The 20,625-nt window shown below is 40.0% G+C and overlaps 6 protein-coding genes and 1 long non-coding RNA gene across 7 annotated transcripts; 4 read left to right on the top strand and 3 right to left on the bottom strand.

Moving 5' to 3' along the window:
• Window positions 1-1,238: 1,238 nt before the first annotated feature.
• On the bottom strand, window positions 1,239-6,464 carry LOC128266246 (lysosomal acid glucosylceramidase). The gene is made up of 9 exons (XM_053002633.1): window positions 6,366-6,464; window positions 6,148-6,290; window positions 5,601-5,760; window positions 5,389-5,536; window positions 5,008-5,328; window positions 4,821-4,950; window positions 4,629-4,742; window positions 3,213-3,736; window positions 1,239-2,233 (listed from the first exon to the last, which is right to left on the bottom strand). The coding sequence occupies exons 1-9, from the start codon at window positions 6,415-6,417 to the stop codon at window positions 2,134-2,136; spliced, it is 1,692 nt and encodes a 563-aa protein (XP_052858593.1). The 5' UTR covers window positions 6,418-6,464; the 3' UTR covers window positions 1,239-2,133.
• On the top strand, window positions 6,170-6,893 carry LOC128266247 (uncharacterized). Its single transcript, XR_008269042.1, has 2 exons — window positions 6,170-6,299; window positions 6,374-6,893. It is a non-coding gene; the product is annotated as an uncharacterized LOC128266247 (long non-coding RNA).
• Window positions 6,894-7,638: 745 nt separating this feature from the next.
• LOC128261222 (sulfhydryl oxidase 1) lies at window positions 7,639-9,339 on the bottom strand. The gene is given in 2 exon segments (XM_052994800.1): window positions 7,639-8,427; window positions 8,430-9,339. Coding segments are annotated over 2 exon segments (1,689 nt in total). The 3' UTR covers window positions 7,639-7,648.
• A 647-nt stretch (window positions 9,340-9,986) lies between these two features.
• Window positions 9,987-12,273, bottom strand: LOC128266396 (lysosomal acid glucosylceramidase). Its single transcript, XM_053002888.1, is given in 5 exon segments — window positions 9,987-10,322; window positions 10,385-10,417; window positions 10,420-10,726; window positions 11,037-12,049; window positions 12,117-12,273. Coding segments are annotated over 5 exon segments (1,674 nt in total). The 5' UTR covers window positions 12,172-12,273; the 3' UTR covers window positions 9,987-10,056.
• Window positions 12,274-12,449: 176 nt separating this feature from the next.
• Window positions 12,450-12,908, top strand: LOC128266397 (outer dense fiber protein 3-like protein 2). Its single transcript, XM_053002889.1, has 2 exons — window positions 12,450-12,585; window positions 12,646-12,908. The coding sequence occupies exons 1-2, from the start codon at window positions 12,564-12,566 to the stop codon at window positions 12,861-12,863; spliced, it is 240 nt and encodes a 79-aa protein (XP_052858849.1). The 5' UTR covers window positions 12,450-12,563; the 3' UTR covers window positions 12,864-12,908.
• Window positions 12,909-14,177: 1,269 nt separating this feature from the next.
• On the top strand, window positions 14,178-18,091 carry LOC128266617 (synaptic vesicular amine transporter). Its single transcript, XM_053003261.1, has 6 exons — window positions 14,178-14,490; window positions 14,550-15,050; window positions 16,000-16,601; window positions 17,307-17,523; window positions 17,590-17,714; window positions 17,773-18,091. The coding sequence occupies exons 1-6, from the start codon at window positions 14,313-14,315 to the stop codon at window positions 17,863-17,865; spliced, it is 1,716 nt and encodes a 571-aa protein (XP_052859221.1). The 5' UTR covers window positions 14,178-14,312; the 3' UTR covers window positions 17,866-18,091.
• A 71-nt stretch (window positions 18,092-18,162) lies between these two features.
• On the top strand, window positions 18,163-19,240 carry LOC128266618 (outer dense fiber protein 3). Its single transcript, XM_053003262.1, has 4 exons — window positions 18,163-18,320; window positions 18,386-18,604; window positions 18,673-18,859; window positions 18,915-19,240. The coding sequence occupies exons 1-4, from the start codon at window positions 18,302-18,304 to the stop codon at window positions 19,177-19,179; spliced, it is 690 nt and encodes a 229-aa protein (XP_052859222.1). The 5' UTR covers window positions 18,163-18,301; the 3' UTR covers window positions 19,180-19,240.
• The last annotated feature ends 1,385 nt before the right edge of the window (window positions 19,241-20,625 follow it).

Here is a 20,625-nt window from a genome sequence, read left to right as displayed (position 1 = left end):
GTACTCTCTGTTGAAATGCGATCTGCGTTTAATGCCCGAAATAAATCTAACGCTAAATAGTATCCAGTTCGTTGTGAGCATCCGATTTGAGTGCCTGTCAGAGGGCATTACCCACCGACATCTCGGGAAGGTGGCGATGCGCTGTTGAAGTTGACATGGAACACCTACGGCCGGGCAAATTGCTGTGACATGGCGCTGTCAGCTGCTGACAAGCCGTAGATCTGGCAAACTGGCGATCTCGGCTGTGGGCTGTGGGCTGTGCGATGTGGGATCCCAGGAAGCGGATCATCTTGCCACCGCTGGCAATCCCACTCCGCCAAATAACTCATAACACATTATGGCCATGGAGCATTGGGATGAGGACTGCCACTTTGATCTTGCTGCTGACAGGGCAGCGCGTGTAAATTCCCTTCGCAGGCAGCTCATTGCTCATGACACAAACATATCGTTGCCATATTAATAATGAGGCTCATTAACAGCTCGCCGCAGTGCACCATCGCACCCGACACATTGCCCGATGCACTGGCAATTTCTGGGGGAAAAAGGATGAGGTCGGGGATGGGGGATGGGAGTATGTAATTGACACGCTCATTGCTGATAAGTGTATTTTGTTGTAAGCACTTCAGATATGCTCGCAAACCCTCGGAATGCATATGCTGCACTCGGCGCAAGTGATGGATGCCAAAGGAATGGCAGGTCTGACTCTTAACACAAAAGGGTAGGGAATTGATGCCTTCAAGAGTGGCTTACTGACGGCTCGATCAATCTGCAGCACTCAATTACAAAGTTTTGCTTAAAGGTACACAGATAAAACTGCCAAAAGTTGTAGGTGCAAAAACAGGGTAGACAAATATTAATAAATAAATAATTTTTGTTTCTAATTTTAAACAATGTTTTTTTTTTACTTATTAAAATGTTTTTACCCGCTTTTTGTACTTAAACCTTAAACTTTAGAGCGCTGTTTTCTCTGTGTTCTTACATTAACTTGGAATGCCACCAATATCAAAAGATTTTAAAAATCTTTCCAAACTATGTTGGAATTAATCCCAATTTATATTTTAAAAGTTCTTTTCGCGCGCTTAAAACATTTTTATTCATTTTCGAAGAACGCTCTTCTTTCTTTATTATATTTTTTTTTCTTATGTTGGGATTGATTGTAAATTAATTTACATTTACATTAACATACATTTATTTATTAAACCCTATTTTAATTTAAATGTATTGTAAGTTTTCACATATTCGTGTTATTTAAGAATTTGTTTGAAATCTTGCTTTAAAGACTTACAAATTTTCCAAAGTCAAAAAATATATTTCTAAATTTTATGTGCACCAATAAAGCTACATTCATTCATATTTATGTTGTGAACAAAACGAACAAAAACATTATTAAAGAGTTTAAGTTTATAATATAACCAAATTTTTCTATAAAATAAAAAACAAAATGAAGCGCATCGCTGCAGTTGACGCTGCCACAACCAACAGTCATATGGGTTTATAAACGTTTCATGTTTTAATTTATAGACTTACATAAAACGCCCCATTTTGTGCGCCAAGTGCAAGGGAGAGCGGGAAAAGCGGGAAAGCGGGGAAATGGGGAAAATGCATTTGCTTGGCGCTCAATTGACAATCATATTTATAGAGCATATTGAACAAATAGATGAGACCCTGCCAGCGCTAGCCCAAAGATAATATTCGAGCAAGAGGCATTTTTGTCGGTTGGCCGTCGTTGTCGCTCGACTGCCAGTTGTCACTCATCTTGATCCGAGATATGTTCCTATATAGTAGAGAACATGCATGTCGTTTGTACTTTGCCGTTGCCCGGCCCCCCGAACAACAAAATTAAACGGCAAATGAAATTTCATTGTAAACAGACGCGTTACGGCAAATTGAGCCGCTTAAACAAATTTCCGCTGTCTCCGCGTTACATCCTTACACACACACAAATCTACACCCATTATCCTGCTCATCCTGTTGAGGGCAATTTATTGGCTTCCCTGCCTGCGCTCTTGTCACTTGAGTCTCAATTGGTCCTCTGGGCAGCGGCAGCGGCAGCTGGACTCTTTGCCCCACTCCTAGCTTTATTTAAATTACTATATAGTTGGGTTCCGGGAACGGGAACGTGAATTCCATGGCTCACATGTAGAGCACCGTGTGCCAGGAGCGCGGCGGCAGGCGAAGGTTGATCGCTCCACGCTGGCTATCGGCGAGGGCCACATTCACCGGCAGGTTCTGGCTGCAAGATTACAAGAGCAGGGATTTAGATACCTAGACTAGAGCAGAGTCAGCGGAGACTAGAGTGCAGGGCCTCCATTAGAGGAGATTCATAAAAGTGAATCGCAACGTTGTCGGCAATTAAGTTGACGCACTTAAGCGGCACCGTCGCAGTTGCAACCCGAAATAGATGCGCATAAGGCACTTGGAAAAATCGCTCGGGTATGTAGGAAATTACTCTTCTCGCAGACCCAAAGTTATTTGATTCATAAATTTTTAAATCTGTCTACATTTACTTGAACTTTAAATGTAATTTAATTTAACGACTTATAAACAGTGTCATTGTTATTAATTTACACAAGAAATTAAATGCTAAATGCGTTTATTTTCGGGTCTTGAATTACGTTTCAAAAGATTAAAGTTCAAATTTTTGTATATAAACTTTTTGACTCCCTTGATTTGTTTTGATTATAATGTAATGAAATTCAATAATTTACCAACTCTATAAAGTTATTATTTTGTCTTTATCCTTGTTATCGATTGGGTATGTAAGAAATTACTCTTCTTGAAAACCCAAAATTATTTGTTTCGTTAATTAATAAATCTGTTTACATTTACTTGAACTATAAGAATATACATTTGCCTACAATAACGGTAGGTAATTCAATTCAACGACTTATAAACAATGTCATTATTATTAATATCCACAAGAAGTAAAATGCTAAATGCGTTTTGGAGAAAGGTCAAATTTTTGTATACATAAATACTGATAAAACTTTAGCATACATAAAAAAACCTTTTCTCTCCTGAAGCTTGGTTTTAAACATAAGGTTATGGAACTCAATAATTTACCAACTCTATAAAATTATTATTTTGATTTAAATAATAAGAAAACAAGGTTTAGTAAAATTTATCTCTAAAGTTTAACCAATATTTATGTTATTATTATTTTTATTTTGTAAACCAATGTAGTTATATTATTTCCCCCCCCCTGCACTTACCCATTGTAGATGATCAACGCCAGAGTGCCGTCGGGTCGCTGGAAGCCCACAACACTCAGTTGGGTGAAGGAATTGCCCTGGTCCTCGATTCGCGTCTCGATGCGCACCGATTGGGGCGGGAGGAACTTGGAGAAGTGCCCTATGGCATAGAAGAGGGGCTGTTTATAGAGCTCACTGCGACTGGTGGCATTCACGATGACCGGAGCGTCGACGAAGTTATTCACGTAGTTGGGGCCGCCCTGTTCGTCCAGCACTAGGTTCCAGTCCAGCCAGCCGTTGAAGTTGTGCTGCAGGTCCTGGGTGTAGGCCCGCATGTAGCTCTCACCACGCTGCCAACTGCCCAGCTCCGGTCCGTGGGTCTGCCAGGGCTTGTCCCCCAGGCAGGACTCCGTGTTCAAAAGCATCTTGTTCGGCATTTCCGAGTGCGCCTGGTCGATGAGCTGCGGGCCAATCAACTCATCCCAGTACCAGTGGACGGACAGGCCATCCAAATAGGACAGCGAATTGTTGCGGGAGGAGCGCATCTGCAGGATTGTAATTGTTCGAATATTTTTGTTAGTAATTTCTTTTACGGGGGTACGCTCTATTTAAAAAAAATCACAAGACTGTTTATAAAAACGCAAATATTAAATCTTAAACTCCCATTTACTCGCATGCATACTTTTTAGTTCATAGAGTTGGCTTTTAATTGGCATTAATTAATTAATTTTCCTTTTTTGACACCAAATTGGTTGCGTTTTTTCTTCACTTTTTTTCACAGCTTAGCGAAAATAATTCTTTAAAGGCTGGTAATGAAAGTATTTCCAATAAATAAATCAACTCTTTTTTTTAAAGAAGTGCGGCCACAAATTGAAATTTAATTTTAGATTTGGAGATATTTACAAAGTCCTGGGAGTCCATTTATTTTTAAGATTTTGCGATTTTTAAAAAGTTCTTGGAGTACATTGGACCAGAATTATAATCAAAATTTCACACCTACTCGATAACCACTATTTTGAAACAAAAGCGTTCTTAATTTAAGGTATTTTGGTTTAACTAATGGCGCGATTGGAACCTGACTATTTTATAAGTTTATGGTATTAATTTAATTATATAAAGTTTATATAACTTATTTATATATTTTTCCCTTTATTAATGAGATTTAATTCATTCAGAAGTTATAAAATTGTGATTTAAAATTGGCAGTTTAATTTAATAATCTCCTCAGCCTTTAAAAATTATAATAACTGTAATGTGAAACAAAAAAAGCAAAAATGTTTAAAAGATGTACTAAAAAACAAAAAATTCTAGCAAAATAAATGCAAAATGGTAATCAAATGAATACAAAACTTGTTGTGATACAATAATAACCATTCGTAAAATATTTTGTTATACTTATTCCGGTTTTAATAAAGATAATTTAAAAACTCTAGATACCTTTCTGAACCACGAGGGATACGTGTAGCGCTGGTCGTCATTGCCGAAGATGAGCACCTTGCTCTGCGCCGAGTTCCTGATGGTCGGTCCCAGATTGTCGCTCAGCCAAATAGCCTGGCCGAAAAAATGCCGACATGCTTAATAGCCAGAATCGTGATCGATGGCCATTGGCCAAGTTGCAATGGCTCATACCTGCTGCCAGGGCGTCCAGCCCATGCTCATGAAGTGCACAAAGAAGAAGCCGATGACGCCGTTTAGCGGCTCATTGCCGGTGGATATGGCCCAAATCGGCATATTTTTAGACCGCATGAGTTCGAGAAATCTGCAAAGCATCAAGCATCCTCATAAATGGCAACAGCATGGCATACCATTTGCTCACTTGAGGTGGTAGAGAGCCCAGGTCTGGTAATATTCCGATTTCAGCTGCCCGAATCCTGTCCAGCGATCGTTGGTCTTCATCCAGCGTGGGGCACTCCAGGCGGCGCCCATGATCTTCAGTTCGTCCAGTTGAGACACGGTCTTTAGCCTTTTCAGTTGCTCGATTTTCTGCAGATCCCTTGGATCGAGGGCTGTGAAGTTACTTAATTTTGGATCATTGCGAGGCCACTCATTATAGGCCCAGGGTTCCAAATCGAAGTCAGAACCACCAATGGACATGCGAACGGTGTTGTACGCAATGCCATCTTGATGGAAATACGATCTGTAAAAGCAATGACTTGTAATTATACACTCTCCCCGATATTTTACATTATAATCCCACTTATAAACATGATCCTGCAGCTCTGCTGGCAATTGCTTGAGTAAATGGGACACTGTTCCTGTAAAGGCTCCACCAAAAACGCTGACATTCTGATATTGTTGCTCTCGTTTCACGGAAATCCGCACGGTTCTAGTGCTCGCATTGATAACTGAAATATTATAAATAATCTTAGATTTGTTAAAAGTTTTTGTTCTTGTAATTTGTATAGCTACACAGGCGTTGGGGAATATTGGCCAACTGCAACCAGGCTCTGTGCTGATCTACCACAATCGCCTCTGCCTTGAAGTTCTCATCAGTAAACTGTTTGTCTTCCACTGTTATAGGTTTATTATCGGAAAGATCACCCGTTGTCTTCTTGAAGCGTAAGCCATCCTGAAAAAATGGTTCATATTATTTTAATATTATAAAAACAAAGGTACACAGTTATTGGCTATCTCTAAATTAAAACGAAAAGAGAGCAAAAGTGTCAGCTTTTATGATTTGAATGCTGGTATTCCAAGGCATCCAATACTGCTCCGCTTTAAAAGTAATCCTATGAAAACCAAGTTTTTTAAAGGCTTCAAAGAAAATCGAATATAAATAAGAAATAAAAATGTAATGTGTACAAAAAAATTAGAACATGAAAACTAATAATTTTTTTTACAAAAATACCCATTCTGAAAATGATGAGTTATTCCTTATTTGTTATTTATTATTTGCCATAAACACTACCGAGTGCTATTCTTGTGGCCGCGAGTGCAGGTAATCCTGCTGACTCACCTTGCTGGAGCTAATCAGCACAATCTGGGAGCTATCAGTGAGCTCGGGTTGTTCGAGGTAATCGCAGTAGGTGCTGTTGCAAACGCACACGCTTCCATGACTTGTTTCTCGCAAATCGCAGGGCAGCTGACTTTCCGAAGCACCTGCAACAGGTACATGCTTATGTATTATTTCGGTGGCCGGCAGGTAGGCGTTAATTTATTGTTTCTCTCACTCACCTGCACAGATTACGATCGCTGCAAAAAGAAAGCAAAGCCGAATTGTCGTCATTTTGGCACCACCGCCGCAGCAATGCGACTCGATCAAAGGCCCGTCCACAACTGAGCTCAAAAAGAGAGTGGCTCTGCTTGGGAACAATCAAGCCACCGAATTTCGCTCAACTTGATGTTTATGTTTTCGAACGCCACTTGACCCGGGCCCAGCTGTTGATTTGATAAAGACCGGACCGGCAAATAGGTACAGTCGGCAGTCGAGGCGATCCCACTTGGAAATCGGCGCACGCAATCAAAAGTAAAAGCTATGCAAACTCAGAGGCGGAGTGGGAACCACTGAAAGGGGGTCATATAGCCACCAGAAAGGGAGCAAACTTAGGCAAACCGAAGCTTATATACCCTTGACCCGGTTGTTAAAATTAAATATTTTTTTGATTTTTCTATTCATTTTTGCATAGTTTTTATGGCAGCTATGTGATGTGGTTTATAAAAAAAAGTTAAATCTGAAATAATAAATCATTACTATATATCGAAGTATATTCAAATCAATTGAAAATGAGGGGATATATTTTTTAGATTATTCCCAAGGGGTTTTATGGTATTCTAAAATGTATAGTTGGTTTTAATGTTTAACAATTACTTTATATTTAGGAATATTACAAACATTTTTAAAATAGAGAACTTATAATTTTCAAATATTATTTTTCCGATTGTTACTATTAGCTGTATGATATCGTTGCTACAACAAAAATCAAACTTTTGGTAAATTTTCATAAACATAGCTTTAAAACTGAGATTTTTATTTAACAATAATACTCAGCAAATTAATATTTAATTCTGTCTATGTGTAGGTTTTTAGATATTTTAATAAAATAAATTTACATTTTAAAAAATTATGTAATTACACATCTTATACGTTTTTTAGGTCGCATGTTCTTTACTTATACCAGTAAATTAGCGTTAATATAATGTTTTTTTATATTTAACAAAAATTTAAATATAAATATTTTATTATTACTGGTAGGTATATGAAAATGCAATTTTAAACATTTTAAAGACATTCTTGACAATGAGATTAAAAAATAGAAACAAATACGCTTAAAAATAATATTTGAAAAAAAACGTTCCTAGTAGAAAAACAACGAATTAAAATTTTTAAAAACTAATTTAATTAAACTTCCAATTTAAGACAGCGTTTTCTTTGCTTATATAAGTAAACTAAACTTAAAATTAAAAATAATAATATAATATTTAATATAGAATAGAAACAGAGAATTAAAATAATAAAATTATGAAGTGTAAGCGTATGCGGATGCCATTCCGAACCAGCTAAGGTTCTCATGGCAATAGATGTGTTTTAGATACTTCAGCACTTCATCCATGCGCCACTTGGACTGGTCATCCCGACATCTGGGACAATCCTTTTCGCTTGGAAACTGAATCTTTGGGAATTTGGGATCCTCAGTAGAACCGCCGGCCAGCAGCTTGTTTATGTTATTATGGGCTTCCCACAGCCACAATATCTGAGCGTCCTTCTTGGCCAAGTCAGTAATTGGTCGAAGTACCTCGAATTTCTTTAGCTTCCTCCGGCACTCCCTGCACTCCATAAAAAATTGTACATACCCTGTAAAGACCAACAAAACGGAACCATCATTAATGTGGCCCGATTCTACGGTGAAATAATGGAAAAGTGTCCAAAGGGAGCAATCGAAGCCTCGCAAAAAAGGTCGTGAGGCAATGCATCCAATATATAGCTTGCCGCGGAACTTATATTCCTTGAAGGATTTCCAAATCAATTCCTTCAGCTCGACTCCCGAAAGTTTTCTCCTAACTCTAATCGAATAGTATAGACTGGTGATCTTTTCTTTTGCCTCCGGATGCAGAGGGCTTATGTAGTTAAGCAGCCTGAGAAAATTGCGCAGGACAGTTAGCTTTCTGCCCACAAACAGTGGTGTCTTGGGTAGTTCCACGTTGAGGATGTGGTCAATTGCCCGTTCCAGATCGGCTCGAAAGACTCGATGCGGTTGGTTTTCAAGCTGCTCAAATATATCGGTCCGCAGGGCAGCATTATGTTGGTGGGCAGCGTTTTTGGCAGTGGCGACTGTGGCTTGTGGTCCATAAACTTTAGGAACTGCTCGATGGCAGCCACATAAGCCTCACTAGTGTCCATCTCGGGGGTGAGGAACAGCAGATTTCCAGCGCTATTCACGAGTACCAGCAAATTTGGCACCGGTGATATGCCAAACTTGTTGTATATGCCATGATCGTCAAAGACGCGCACCACGACTTCGTCATAGCGCAGCAATGCGAGCAGAGTGTTCCTTCCAATGGCCGAAATGACCGGATTGTCATCATTGCAATCGTCCAGGTGGGCAATTCTCTCCTCCATGGAATGCCCGGTCTCCCAGTGAGGTAGGAAATTGGACATGCACATCTGGAAGACCAAAACAACGTACTTCACGTAGGTGTGGTCCCGGAATATATACGTCACATTGTCCTCCCGCGCGAACATTTTAAAGTACTTTAACTTTTGCAGATGTAATGCCAGTACCGACTCAATTTCGTTGGCATTCCGACTGGTGATCTCAATGCCCAGGCCATCGCTGCTTCGAGTGTAATTCGGTGGAAAGTATCGCAGCGTAGGCGTTTTGTGGATGTTGAAAGTGCGGCAGATCCTGTGGTTCATGTCCTGCGAGCAATCGAGAACGTTGACCTTCAGTATGCGTATCCATTTGTAAAGTTTTCGGGACAGATTCTTGAACACGGGTATAAATTTTTGGGTGTCTTCACAGAATCCGTTGTAGAATTTAACCAGCTTTGCCGCCGTCGACTCGTTAAGTTGAGTTTCAAATGTTGTGGAATCGAGTTTTTGCACATTGTCATCCGGCTTATAAAGCAACTCGTTTGCCAAAAGTCCACAGGAAAAAATAAGAAGGCATAGAATAATTGATAAATCTGACTTATATTGCCATTGATTCATTTCTAGACAATGTTATGTACTCAACTGATTGATCTATATGAAGATCTGATTTGCTGCAGTTAGAAAACTGACTTAAATGTGTGAAAATCGAAATTTTACAGATGCAAGAAAAATGCAGAAATTGGCTGATTTCAGACTTCACATACTTATATTACAGTCAAGACTCAAGCTGCTAAGAAAGTAGTCCGGCTAAAATGAAAATGAAGAAAAGGATTAAATTAATATATTATGCAAAGGTCAGGAAAACCATAATTAGTGACACATATTTCCTTAATAGTTTACCTCTTTATATTTTATTGGATTCCTATTTCCATCTGAGGAGCACATACTTTTAATTGTGCCTAAAAGTAGGCTTTAAAAAATATAAAATAAAAGACACATAGAAAAAAATAGTGCAAGTATTGATTTGATATTCATAGGTCAAAAAAATGTATAATTTTTAATATTGTAAAATTAATATTTTCAAAAGTTTAATTTTTCTGTTCGAACACCTTAAAGTGATACGCCCAAGTCTAAATTGAAACGGAATTCGATCAAAACAAGTATAAAATCTTATCATTTTTGTATGTGTAATTTTCCGCTTGCTATCGCAAAAAATTTCTAAGAATACTTCAAATATTATTTAGTAAGGGTCAAAGAATGAGATGTTGTTTTGTTCAAGGTTATTATTTTATTAAATTTGTTCTGATTTTTTGTAGTTAACTACGAAAAACACATTTAGCTGTAGAGCAAGGTGTGAATGGACTTGGCGGGAACATTGACGACGAACTGGCCCCGTACGCTGTCCACTAAAGTGATGTCCAGATCGGCGCGACCGCTGTTGAATAGAACTGCGGCGATTTTGTTGTCCGGTCGGAGGAATGCCACCGAATCCAGGTTGACGTTACTGGGCACGGCATCTATACGAACGGATCCCTCCGGCACCAGTTTGGAGAAATGACCCATGGCATAGAACATGGGCTGCTTGTAGAACTCCTCGAAGGCTGCGGGAAATGAAATCAGTCATTTACTAAGGATTATACAGATGGGATAATGTATTTCCTACTTGTAGTATTGACAATGACTGGGGCATCCACATATTGTCCACATAATTGGGTCCGCCCCCCTCGTCCAGACATATGTTCCAGTCGATCCAGCCGTGGAAGCCCAGTTTTAGGTTGAGCAGGTAGTCACGGGCGTACTTTTCAGCCCGCTCCCAACTTCCCAGCAATGGAGCAGCTGCCTGCCAGGGTTTATCCCCGATGCACGACTCAGATACGATCAAAATCTTGTCGGGCGCATACTCGGTGGTCTGCTCGATAAAGCTGCTGCCGAAAATCTCATCCCAATACCAGTGCACCGCTAATCCATCCAGATAATCGATCGAGTTGGGGCGAGTACGGTTCATCTGAAAATAGAAGCGATAAGGAAAATGAACTTTGATATTTGGGTGGCGCTTAGTTGATCATGCCTATTTTAAGGTTGTTTGATTTCTATTAAAGCTTCTAGTTTTAAAACCTTTGTAATTTATTTGTAATATTTCTTTACCCAGAGTTAATTTCAATGATTTATTTAAATGTAAAGTAACAAAGGTGGCCCCATAATTTCTTTTAAAATTTAAGAAATATTTTTAAATTATTTAAAGTTTAACATTATATTTAAATTATATTTTTAAATAAGCTTAGATGTGCTTTTTGTAGATAAAATTCGGAACTTACCATTTTAAACCAGGTGGGAAAGGTGAAGCGTTGGTCATCGTTGCCAAAAAGGATGATGTCCTTGAACTCGGAGTTCCGGATGGCGGGACCCAGATAATCATTCAGGAAAACGGCCTGCGTCTGTGGCGTCCATCCCATGCTCATGAACTTTACGAAAAACATAAAGAAAATGCCGTTCAGCGGCTCATTGCCCGTGGAAATGGCCCAGATGGGAATGCCATTGTCCTCCATCAGTTTGAGCCAGCGCAGGTGGTAGTCGGCCCAGATCTGGTAGTATTGCTTCTTGAGCCGTCCGAATCCAGTCCACCTGTTGTTGGTCTTCATCCAGGGCGGGGCACTCCAAGCGGTGCCCTTGACCAGCAGGTTCTTCACGCCGGACACCTCGACGAGGCGCCTGATCTGCGCCACTCGCGCCACATCGCGCTCGTCCAGCTCGTCCATGTCCGAGAGCAGGGTGTTGCCCTCCTCCTCGGCGTAGGACCAGGGTTCCAGATCGAAGTCGCAGCCGCCAATCGGTACGCGCATCAGATTGAAGCCCAATCCCTGCTCTGCATAGTAGGACTTGTAGAGGTGGTCCCCTAGCTCTGACTTCTTGAAGTTATCCACCAGATAGGTTACGGATCCGGTATAGCTGCCCCCGAAGCCAACCATCTTCTGGTGGGTCTTCGTCCGGTCCAACCGCAGGGTCACCGAGCGGGTGATGGAGCTCTCGCGGGACTCCAAAGTAAAGGCACTGGCCACCACATCATCGAGCAGCCGGGACACTATAGTTTCATTCGCCGCCTCTGGGACCTGCTCCACGTAATCCTGCACCGTGACTTTCTTCTCTGTGCCGAACTTATCACTGGTTGTGGAGAATCGCAAGCCCTGTTTGGAGCTGGAGATCAGGTACCACTCGTTCTCGTCCGTCAGGACGGGATTCTCCAGATAGTCACAGTAGTCCGCCGTGCAGACGCACACCTTGCCATGGCTCGCGTCCCTCAATTTGCAGGGGATCGATTCGGATCGGCCACCTGCAAGAAAATATTTCAATTCTATTTTCAATTTACTGTTTGCATTTATGGGTTTATGGCCTCTCACCGATTGCCGATAGCAGCAACAAGCCCAGCACAAGGACTCCTCTGCTGGCAAACATTTTCCTAGTTGACCGTTCGCTTGATTCGCCACCAGTCGACTGAAAACACTGCTCGCAATTGAACTTCCAACTGGAGGTCTTAGCCGTTAATCTGACCACTTGGGGTACAGCCAAAAGCAGGAAATATGCCCGATAAGCAAACTTTGCGACTATGTTCACTGGTTAAGTCAACATGGCCGTAATCTTTATTGGGAATATTAGGCAGAGATTTTCATCAATGGTATCATCATCATATCATGTTAGCCCTGACTTCACTTTTACACTTATTTTGAGGTCACAGGGTTGGATATTCTCATTTTCTGGTTCAATTTCGTTTGGCAAACAACTCTTTGTAGAGTTTCAAAATTTTATAAAATTTTCTTAATTTTTTATTATTAAAAAATCAATAAAACATGTCGTGTAATAGATCTTTTGGTAAATTAAATTTTTGATTATTTTGTTTTTTAATTTTTAAATAAACATAAACAATATTAGGACCTGGACCTGGCGCCTATAACCTGCCCAGTACCTTTGGCTATGAGAACTGCGACAAGCGGATGCAGAGAAGCCCACAGTTCTCATTTGGAACGAGTCCGAGGACCTGTAACAATGCCAGGAAAGTCGAAGGGCCTGGACCAGCTGCCTACCATCTGGGCAAGGTCACGCGATTTGGAAGGCCTTCTGCCGAGGAGTACGCTATTTTCCGTTGTTAATGGGTGAAATCGAATGTTTTGAAATATACACGGCTTTAATGTAAATGGTTTTTAATTTACTGAATTCTTGGAATACTATTCATGGCAGTGGTCAGCTATCTAATCATATAAATGGAATTATTTGCCAGATTAGTCTAATCGACGTACTAAGCTTAAGTGGGCGTAGATTATTGACTGGTAATGGCAATAGTTTTTAAAACAGGTGTGCCATTGCCTTATCACGACTGCTGAGTAATCTTTACCAATGCCAATCATCTACTAGATGGTTAAATGTTAGGCAATTATTAATAGCCAACTCGGTTATTTGTGCCGCTTCTTCGTTATAAAAAGGTCACCACCCTTGCCATTTATAAAATCAATTTTTTCAGTACAGGGGAAATTCATCACAAATTTTGTGGGGACTAAATTTAAACAGCAAAAAATGCAATGGAACGGAAAATGTGACTAAAGGCTAAAAATCCATAGCCTGCTTATCGGGGCACAGGCAAACACTCGCTCTGGCGAGTCTTTAAGACATCCTTTAATCTCCATCTCCGCATCCTGGCCATATCGAGGGGTTGCTAATAACACTGAATCCCACGACATGGCCAAAGCTTTAAACCCATTTGTGTGCAGTAGAGTTCGGTGTTAACAAAAACTATCAACAGTTCAATAGAATGGAAATCTGACTAGCTGGTATGAAATTTTGGATGCTCTTTAATAATTTGTATTTTATTAAAGTTTTTATTAAAGAAATTGAAGCATAAATATTTATGTTATGTTATGTTGTTGAAACTTAAGGAACAATTCTTAATCATTTAAGAACAAAATATGTATTAAGTAATATTTTTAAAAATGTGTAATATATATAAATATCTTCTTTTTGTAATAAATCTTTATAAATATTTATCATATAAATCACACAAATATTTGAAAATATTTGGGTTACATATGCTTTTTTAAAAGCTTATAGGTCATGTAAAGTTTAAAGTACTAAGATATGAATTTTCTTGGCTATATTTTCACCTTTCTGTATTGGGATAGCTTAAATCATGCTCTAACCAAGAAAAGTAACTTGGGTAAAGGTTTTTGAATTATGTACTTCTTCTCAAATGGTCTTAAACACTTTCAAAACACCGCATACGCTTTTGGAGGTCGCCACCAGAGTCATGTTCAGCACAAACAGAATAGAATGGCCGGCCGGGAGTGGGATCCATCTGGGCTGGCTGCCTTCGGTCTTTCGGTTCGGTTCGGCTCGTCTCGTTTCGCCTTCTGTCAATAAAATAGAACGGCAACTTGTCGCCGCCTTTCAATATTCGCACATACGTCGTTGTGGCAGCACCACCACCTGTTGCCCCAGTGTAGATACATTTCGGAGCATACATTTTGTGGCGCGAATCCGGAGCCATATGGCAGCCTAACTAGGTGGTATCTGTTGTGTTCAATTAGGCAAAAAAAAGAGCGCTCGTCATGTCGGAGAAGTCCCGATCGGAGTCGCAGTCGCAAAGCCAGGCGGCTGCCCAGCTAAATGCCACCGGCAGACGCAGCTCCACTCCGTCCGGGGCCAACGGCTCCTCCAACCGCTGCCTGATTGCCGTGATTGTCTACCTGGCCCTGCTGCTAGATAACATGCTGCTCACCGTAATTGGTATGGCCAAATCAATTGCAGATAGGCACGGCCATAAACGATAATTATCGCATTTGCAGTGCCCATCCTGCCGGATTACTTGGCCAGTCTGGAGCTGGATACGACTTCGCCGGTGATGGTGCTCAGTCTGGAGGAGACATCCTCCAAGCTAGCCTATCGCGGAGGGGAATCCCCCACACACGGCGCTGGCCATCCCCAGCTGTATATCTCCAAACATCCCATTCCGGGCAAATCAATGGTCAATTTCACCCTGTTCCAGCTGTCCACTGAAGCCACCACCACGCCTGGCACCGCATCGACCCCGAGCCATTCGGGTGGCACTAATGTGAGTGGAGCAGGCACCAGGAGCAGGAAGCTGCTGGCCCCCGTCAATCCGCCCACCCACAACAGCAACAAGGAGCTGACCTTGACGCAGGAGAACGGCTCCATCGGCCTGCTGCTCGCCATGAAGGCCTTCGTCCAATTAATTTTCAATCCAATTGTCGGGAACGCATCCGGCAAGTTCGGATACCGCCTGCCCATTGTGGTGGGCACCTTCTTCCTGCTCATCTCCTCGCTGGGTGAGTGATCTATTTTCGGGTCACCGAAGGCCATGTTGGTTTTTTTTTTGCTTTAAGGGACACTTAATCAAGCGCATAATTGAATATTCAGGTCAAAACATATGCAAACTATATTCCAACTGACAATTATTTTGTATACATTTTTTAATAAGTGATATTTTATAATGAGTTTTAGTACTATCTTATAAATTAAAAAACTCAAAGCTTTAAAAAAAGAATTTGTAGCATTAAAGCTAAATTAAATTAAAAATTTAGTTCTAATTGGTAAGATTTCAACTACAATAAAAAAAGGCTAACTCAACAAACTAAAAAAAATATCTCACTGTTTTTTTTTTTGCTCTACGTCATCGAAATTAATTTGCGGGAAGCATAAAATTTAATATCTTAAAAAACCAAATATCACGTTATAAATTTTACCTTAGAAGAAAGCGTTGCCGACCCAATAAAGTTTATATAAATTCCAGATTAGGACAAAAGCCGTGTCGGTCTGTCCGTGTGAGCGTCGACATCTCGGAAACTATAAAGCCAGAGATTTTTGGGATTTATCATGCAGACTTTAATTTTTTGTGTGTGTCATGTTACTCTAAAAAATAGTAGCGACCGGTTATTAAACTGTATTATTTATACGATCAATATCTATCGACACGTATATCGTTTCCAAATCGAATTATTATTTAGAAGTTATTAGCATAAATGTTAATGTTTGGACATTTGTAAATCGCTCCTAGCTTGTAGCATAGGGAGCATATTTATTTAAAAAGTGGTTAGCTCATTCGGGGCACTCAACTTAAGCGTTCCTTCTTTTTTTTTATTTTAAATTTTATATTTTTTTGGGGCTATTTATAAATGTTTTAAAGTGTGTACACTTCGTTTAAGAATACATACAATATATATTTCTTTTCTGTATTAAACTTTAACTTTCTGACCAATTATTGACACACCTTTGCAGTGTTCGCCGTTGGGGAGTCCTACTGGGCACTTTTGGTGGCCCGGGCGGTTCAGGGCGTGGGCTCCGCCTGCATCAACATCTGCGGCATGAGCCTGGTGGCCCAGCATTATCCGGAGGAGGCGCGTCGCTCCAAGGTGATGGGCATCATCCTGGGCAGCATTGCACTGGGCGTGCTGCTCGGCTATCCCTTCGGCGGAATTCTGTATGACCTGATGGGAAAGTCGGCGCCCTTCATCATTCTGTCCACGCTGATATTCCTCAGCCTGGGCCTCCAGCTGCTGACCATGGATCTGTCCGTGCAGCCGGAGGTGGTTGTGGAGGAAACTCCCAAATGGCGACCCCTGCTCGAGTGCAAAATGATCCTGGCCATTGTGCTGGCCATTTGGTTCTCCACCTCGACAATGGCCATGCTGGAGCCCTGCCTGCCCATCTGGCTCATCCAGTATCTGAAGCCGAACAAGTGGCAGCTGGGCACCGTTTTCATCCCGGACTCTGTGGGCTACTTTGTGGGGACCAACTTCTTTGGCAGCGTGGCCTATAAATATGGACAGGTTAAGGTGTCCTGCATCAGTCTCCTGCTCGTGGGAGTGGCCTCAATTCTGGTAAGTTTGAAATAACATTTGTATATAAATTTAAATTGGCTAACTCTTTGAGAGATGGTACCATCTTCAAGTTAAAACAATAATAATATTTTTGGTTCTTAGGCATGTTTTTATTTAAGGAGTTTTTTGCTATGGTGGCAGATCTATAATTTTAGCCAATCCACAGATACTGTATTGCTAAGCTCTAGCATTTACAGTGGGCAAAACTAGTTTACGAAAATATAAATAAAATTTCAGTGCAAAGTGTACTTAAGTGTTCTTACTTTTGCTCACTGTACATATATTTGGTAACCAAAGTTAAGAACTTTATATTCTTAGTAAAATGCGCTATCATTATCAAAAACGGTTGGGCAGAACAGGAGAAAAAAATAAAATAGGCAGAAAACAGGTAAAAACTATAGAAAAATCTGCACGGGAAAATTAAATTTTCATCTCTGGAAGATATTGTCGATTTAAATTAATTTGCAAGTCAGTGCAATTAAACCTTTTATGTAGTTAAACAATACCTGCATAATTATAACATATTATTTTATAACTTTTTGTTATATATAGCATATAGGTTTATATCATCATTAAAGCATAATAAATAAAACATTATATTTTTTTTCATTATATTTATTTTTTTTAGGAAAAATAACATTATTAAGTCATTAGGTAAGAGTAAAGAAAGTAGTAATAATCCTTAAATTACTTTGTTTTCGGCAGATACCCAGCGCGACAACTGTTGCCCAACTATTGATGCCCCACTTTGCCCTTGGACTTGGCATAGGTGTGATTGATGCGGCATTGGTTCCCCTGCTGGCCACCTTCGTGGATGCCACACTTTCGCAAGAGTATCAGAGCGAGGGCAGCAGTTCCATGTCCAGCTACGGCACTGTCTATGCAATTCAACAGACATCGGTTAGCCTGGCCTATTGCTTGGGTAGGTCCCTAGTCCCCTGTATATTTTTGATATAAAACTATACTCGTATATATATCACTTTCTTAGCCCCTCTGATTGGTGGTGAGCTGGCCCAGAGCTTCGGTTTTGCTTGGCTCATGAGAATTGTCGGCGTTTTCAACATGATCTATGGCCCCATTTTGGTTTACTTGTATCAGAAATACGATCCAAAGGTGAGATATTTAATTAATATTTCAAAGAGAAATTTTATTTTATCGTATAATTTTATAGGCCCTGAGGGAGCAACACAATGATATGCTGCTACAAAGCAGCGGACGGGGATCTCGATATAAGCAGTTGTACAACTCTATGGATGTGGAATAAACAAATCTGTCCAGTTTTTGAGTGCGTCTGTAGCAACCTTGAGTGTCCAAATTAGGCGTTCCTTGGCTCATTAAAGCAATATATTTGGAGCTGATTTTTGTATACCTTTTATTCTCTTAAGTCCAGAATCTCCTATTATTAAATTCTCTATCAAATGTGTCCAATTTTCCGATTAAAATTAGTAAAGTAATTAATCTAACAATTTGATCATTTTTTCGGGAAACTTGTGTTTGAGATTTAAAGTGTGCTTGATGAAACAGGTAACAATTTTTCAAATCAAATATGCCATGAATCCGACTTCCCAACAGCTAGTATGTCGGGGTCTGTGGAAATCTCATTCTGTTGTTAGGATCCGTTCAGCAAACACCTCATTTTTTGAGCTCAAAATTAAATTGCAGTATTTTTTTCTAATATTGCACGGAAATATTAACTAAAAATGGCTGTGCGACCCTTTGGTGAGTTAATGTTTATTCAGTGTAGGGTTGTGACTTGGTAGGTTAATCCTTCATGTCCTTTGAAGGGCCCGGACCCGGCGTCTATATGCTGCCACCCACTGTGGGCTATGACAAGCATGACAACCGTAAACAGCGGATGCCGCAGTACTCCTTCGGGATGCGCACCAAGGCGGTGGGTGAGGATCTCGGTCCTGGTCCCGGAGCCTACAGGGTCGACAAGCTAACGAGGTACGGCACAAGTAAGGGCCTGGAGTTTTCCATTTCACCCAGGACGAAAACGATCGGTAAGCGATAGTAAAGCTACTAGATGCTCAAGAATTCGCGTATGGATGATAATCTAAAATTACTGTAGACAAGCGATGCAGTCCCGGTCCCGGAGCCCACGATGTCCATAAAAAGCCATTCTTCACTGGTGTCAATGCCCCATCTTATTCAATGGGTCTGCGAACGGACTTCTCCTTCAAAAAAGAGGGTCCTGGTCCCAATGCCTACAAGTACGAGGTGAATGCCGTCCGTCCTGGAGTTCCGAGCTATAGCATGTGGGTATCCTTATTTTATCGCGATTACTTTTCTTCAAGTTAATTCCTTCTACAGGGGCCTGCAAACCAAGGTGATCAACAAGGCAAACTCCCCGGGACCAGCAGCCTATGGGGGTGGAGACATCAATGTGAAACTCAACCGTGCCCCCGTGTACTCGATGCAGCCGCGTACCGCCATTCCGGGCGAGAGCGTCGGTCCCGGACCCAACTACTACGATCTTATGTACTATCGTCCTGGCAAGAGTGGACCGGGTTACTCCTTCGGTGTGCGCCATCACCAGTTCGCCCCACCCATGATTGTTAGATGTGACAATATGTAGCGTGCAATATTAGAAAAAATGTTCTAAATTTTAGTGAATAAACAAAACTTTTGGTAACCAACATATCGTGTTGCTCGTATTTTGAATACTTCGAATACGAAGCTATTCACTTGGCCGTACATGTTTATGGGGATAAAATAATAATACCTCGTATTTTGTTCTGTATCCGTTTTGTACAGTACTAAAATTATCCGCAAAAATGTTACTTGTTTTTATATTGTTGCTTAAGTTGATCATATGCATATTTTATACGTCTCGCTTGCACTCATATTTTTATACTCTTGCAGAGGGTATTATAATTTCAGTCAGAAGTTTGCAACGCAGTTAAGGAGAACATTTCCGACCCTATAAAGTATATATATTCTTGATCAGTATCACTAGCGATTCGATATAGCCATGTCCGCCTGTCCGTCTGTCAGTCCTGTCCGTCTGTCAGTCTGATCCGTCTGTCCGTCCGTTTATATGCAAACTAGTCTCTCAGTTTTAAAGCTATCTGAATGAAACTTTCCCAGTTGTCTTTCTCTTGCAGGTAGTATAAAAGTCGGAACGAGCCAGATCGGACGACTATAGCATATAGCTCCCATAAACACAATCGAAAATAAAATAAAAAAAAATTATAATTTGCTGTTTTTTAATTTTTATTTAGTTCTTCGACATACAGTAATGGTTAAATAATATAGAATTACGGTTTAAATTTCATCAAAATCGGAGGACTATATCATATAGCTCCCATAGGAACATCGGAAAAAAATACAAAAAAAATTATAGCTTTGCTGTTTTTTAATTTTTTTGTTAGTTCTTCGACATATAGTAATGGTTAAATATTTTAGAATTACGGATTTAAATTACAACAAAATCGGTCGACTATATCATACAGCTCCCATAGAAATAATAAAAATATATAAAATAACTATCTAATAATTGAGCTGCAAATCATCTTAGCTTCAATGTTTTTAAACATATACGCAAGTAAATCATAATTTTAATGTTTTCAAAAATATTTAATTCTTGCAATAGCTGCAAGGGTATATGAACTTCGGCTTGCCGAAGTTTGCTTCCTTTCTTGTTTATTTTAAAACACACTATGAAAATATTTGTAATTTTGTATGCTGTTCTCAATTAAGGGCGAATCGCCATAGATTTTTTTATAAAACTTTTTTAAGTCCATTGGCCATCTGTCCTAAATTTAATTTAATATTTGAAGTACCAATATTGGTATATATTAATGCTTGGAAAATAATTGTTTAGTGTTTGATTTTTAGACTTGAAACACAATCTACTAAATACGTCTGAGTACAAACTATTTGGAATTATAAATTTCTTTTGATGTTATTAACAAATTATCCTATTGCTTAAATTATGTTTCTTAATAGATAAATTGGGGCTGGCTTTGATTTTGTTGTCAAATAATATCAACTCTTCAAAATAAAGACACCTAAAATTTTT

This window comes from Drosophila gunungcola, chromosome 3R, assembly GCF_025200985.1.
Source record: "Drosophila gunungcola strain Sukarami chromosome 3R, Dgunungcola_SK_2, whole genome shotgun sequence".
Taxonomy (NCBI): Eukaryota; Metazoa; Arthropoda; class Insecta; order Diptera; family Drosophilidae; genus Drosophila; species Drosophila gunungcola.
This window is presented reverse-complemented; position numbering and strand designations above follow the sequence as displayed.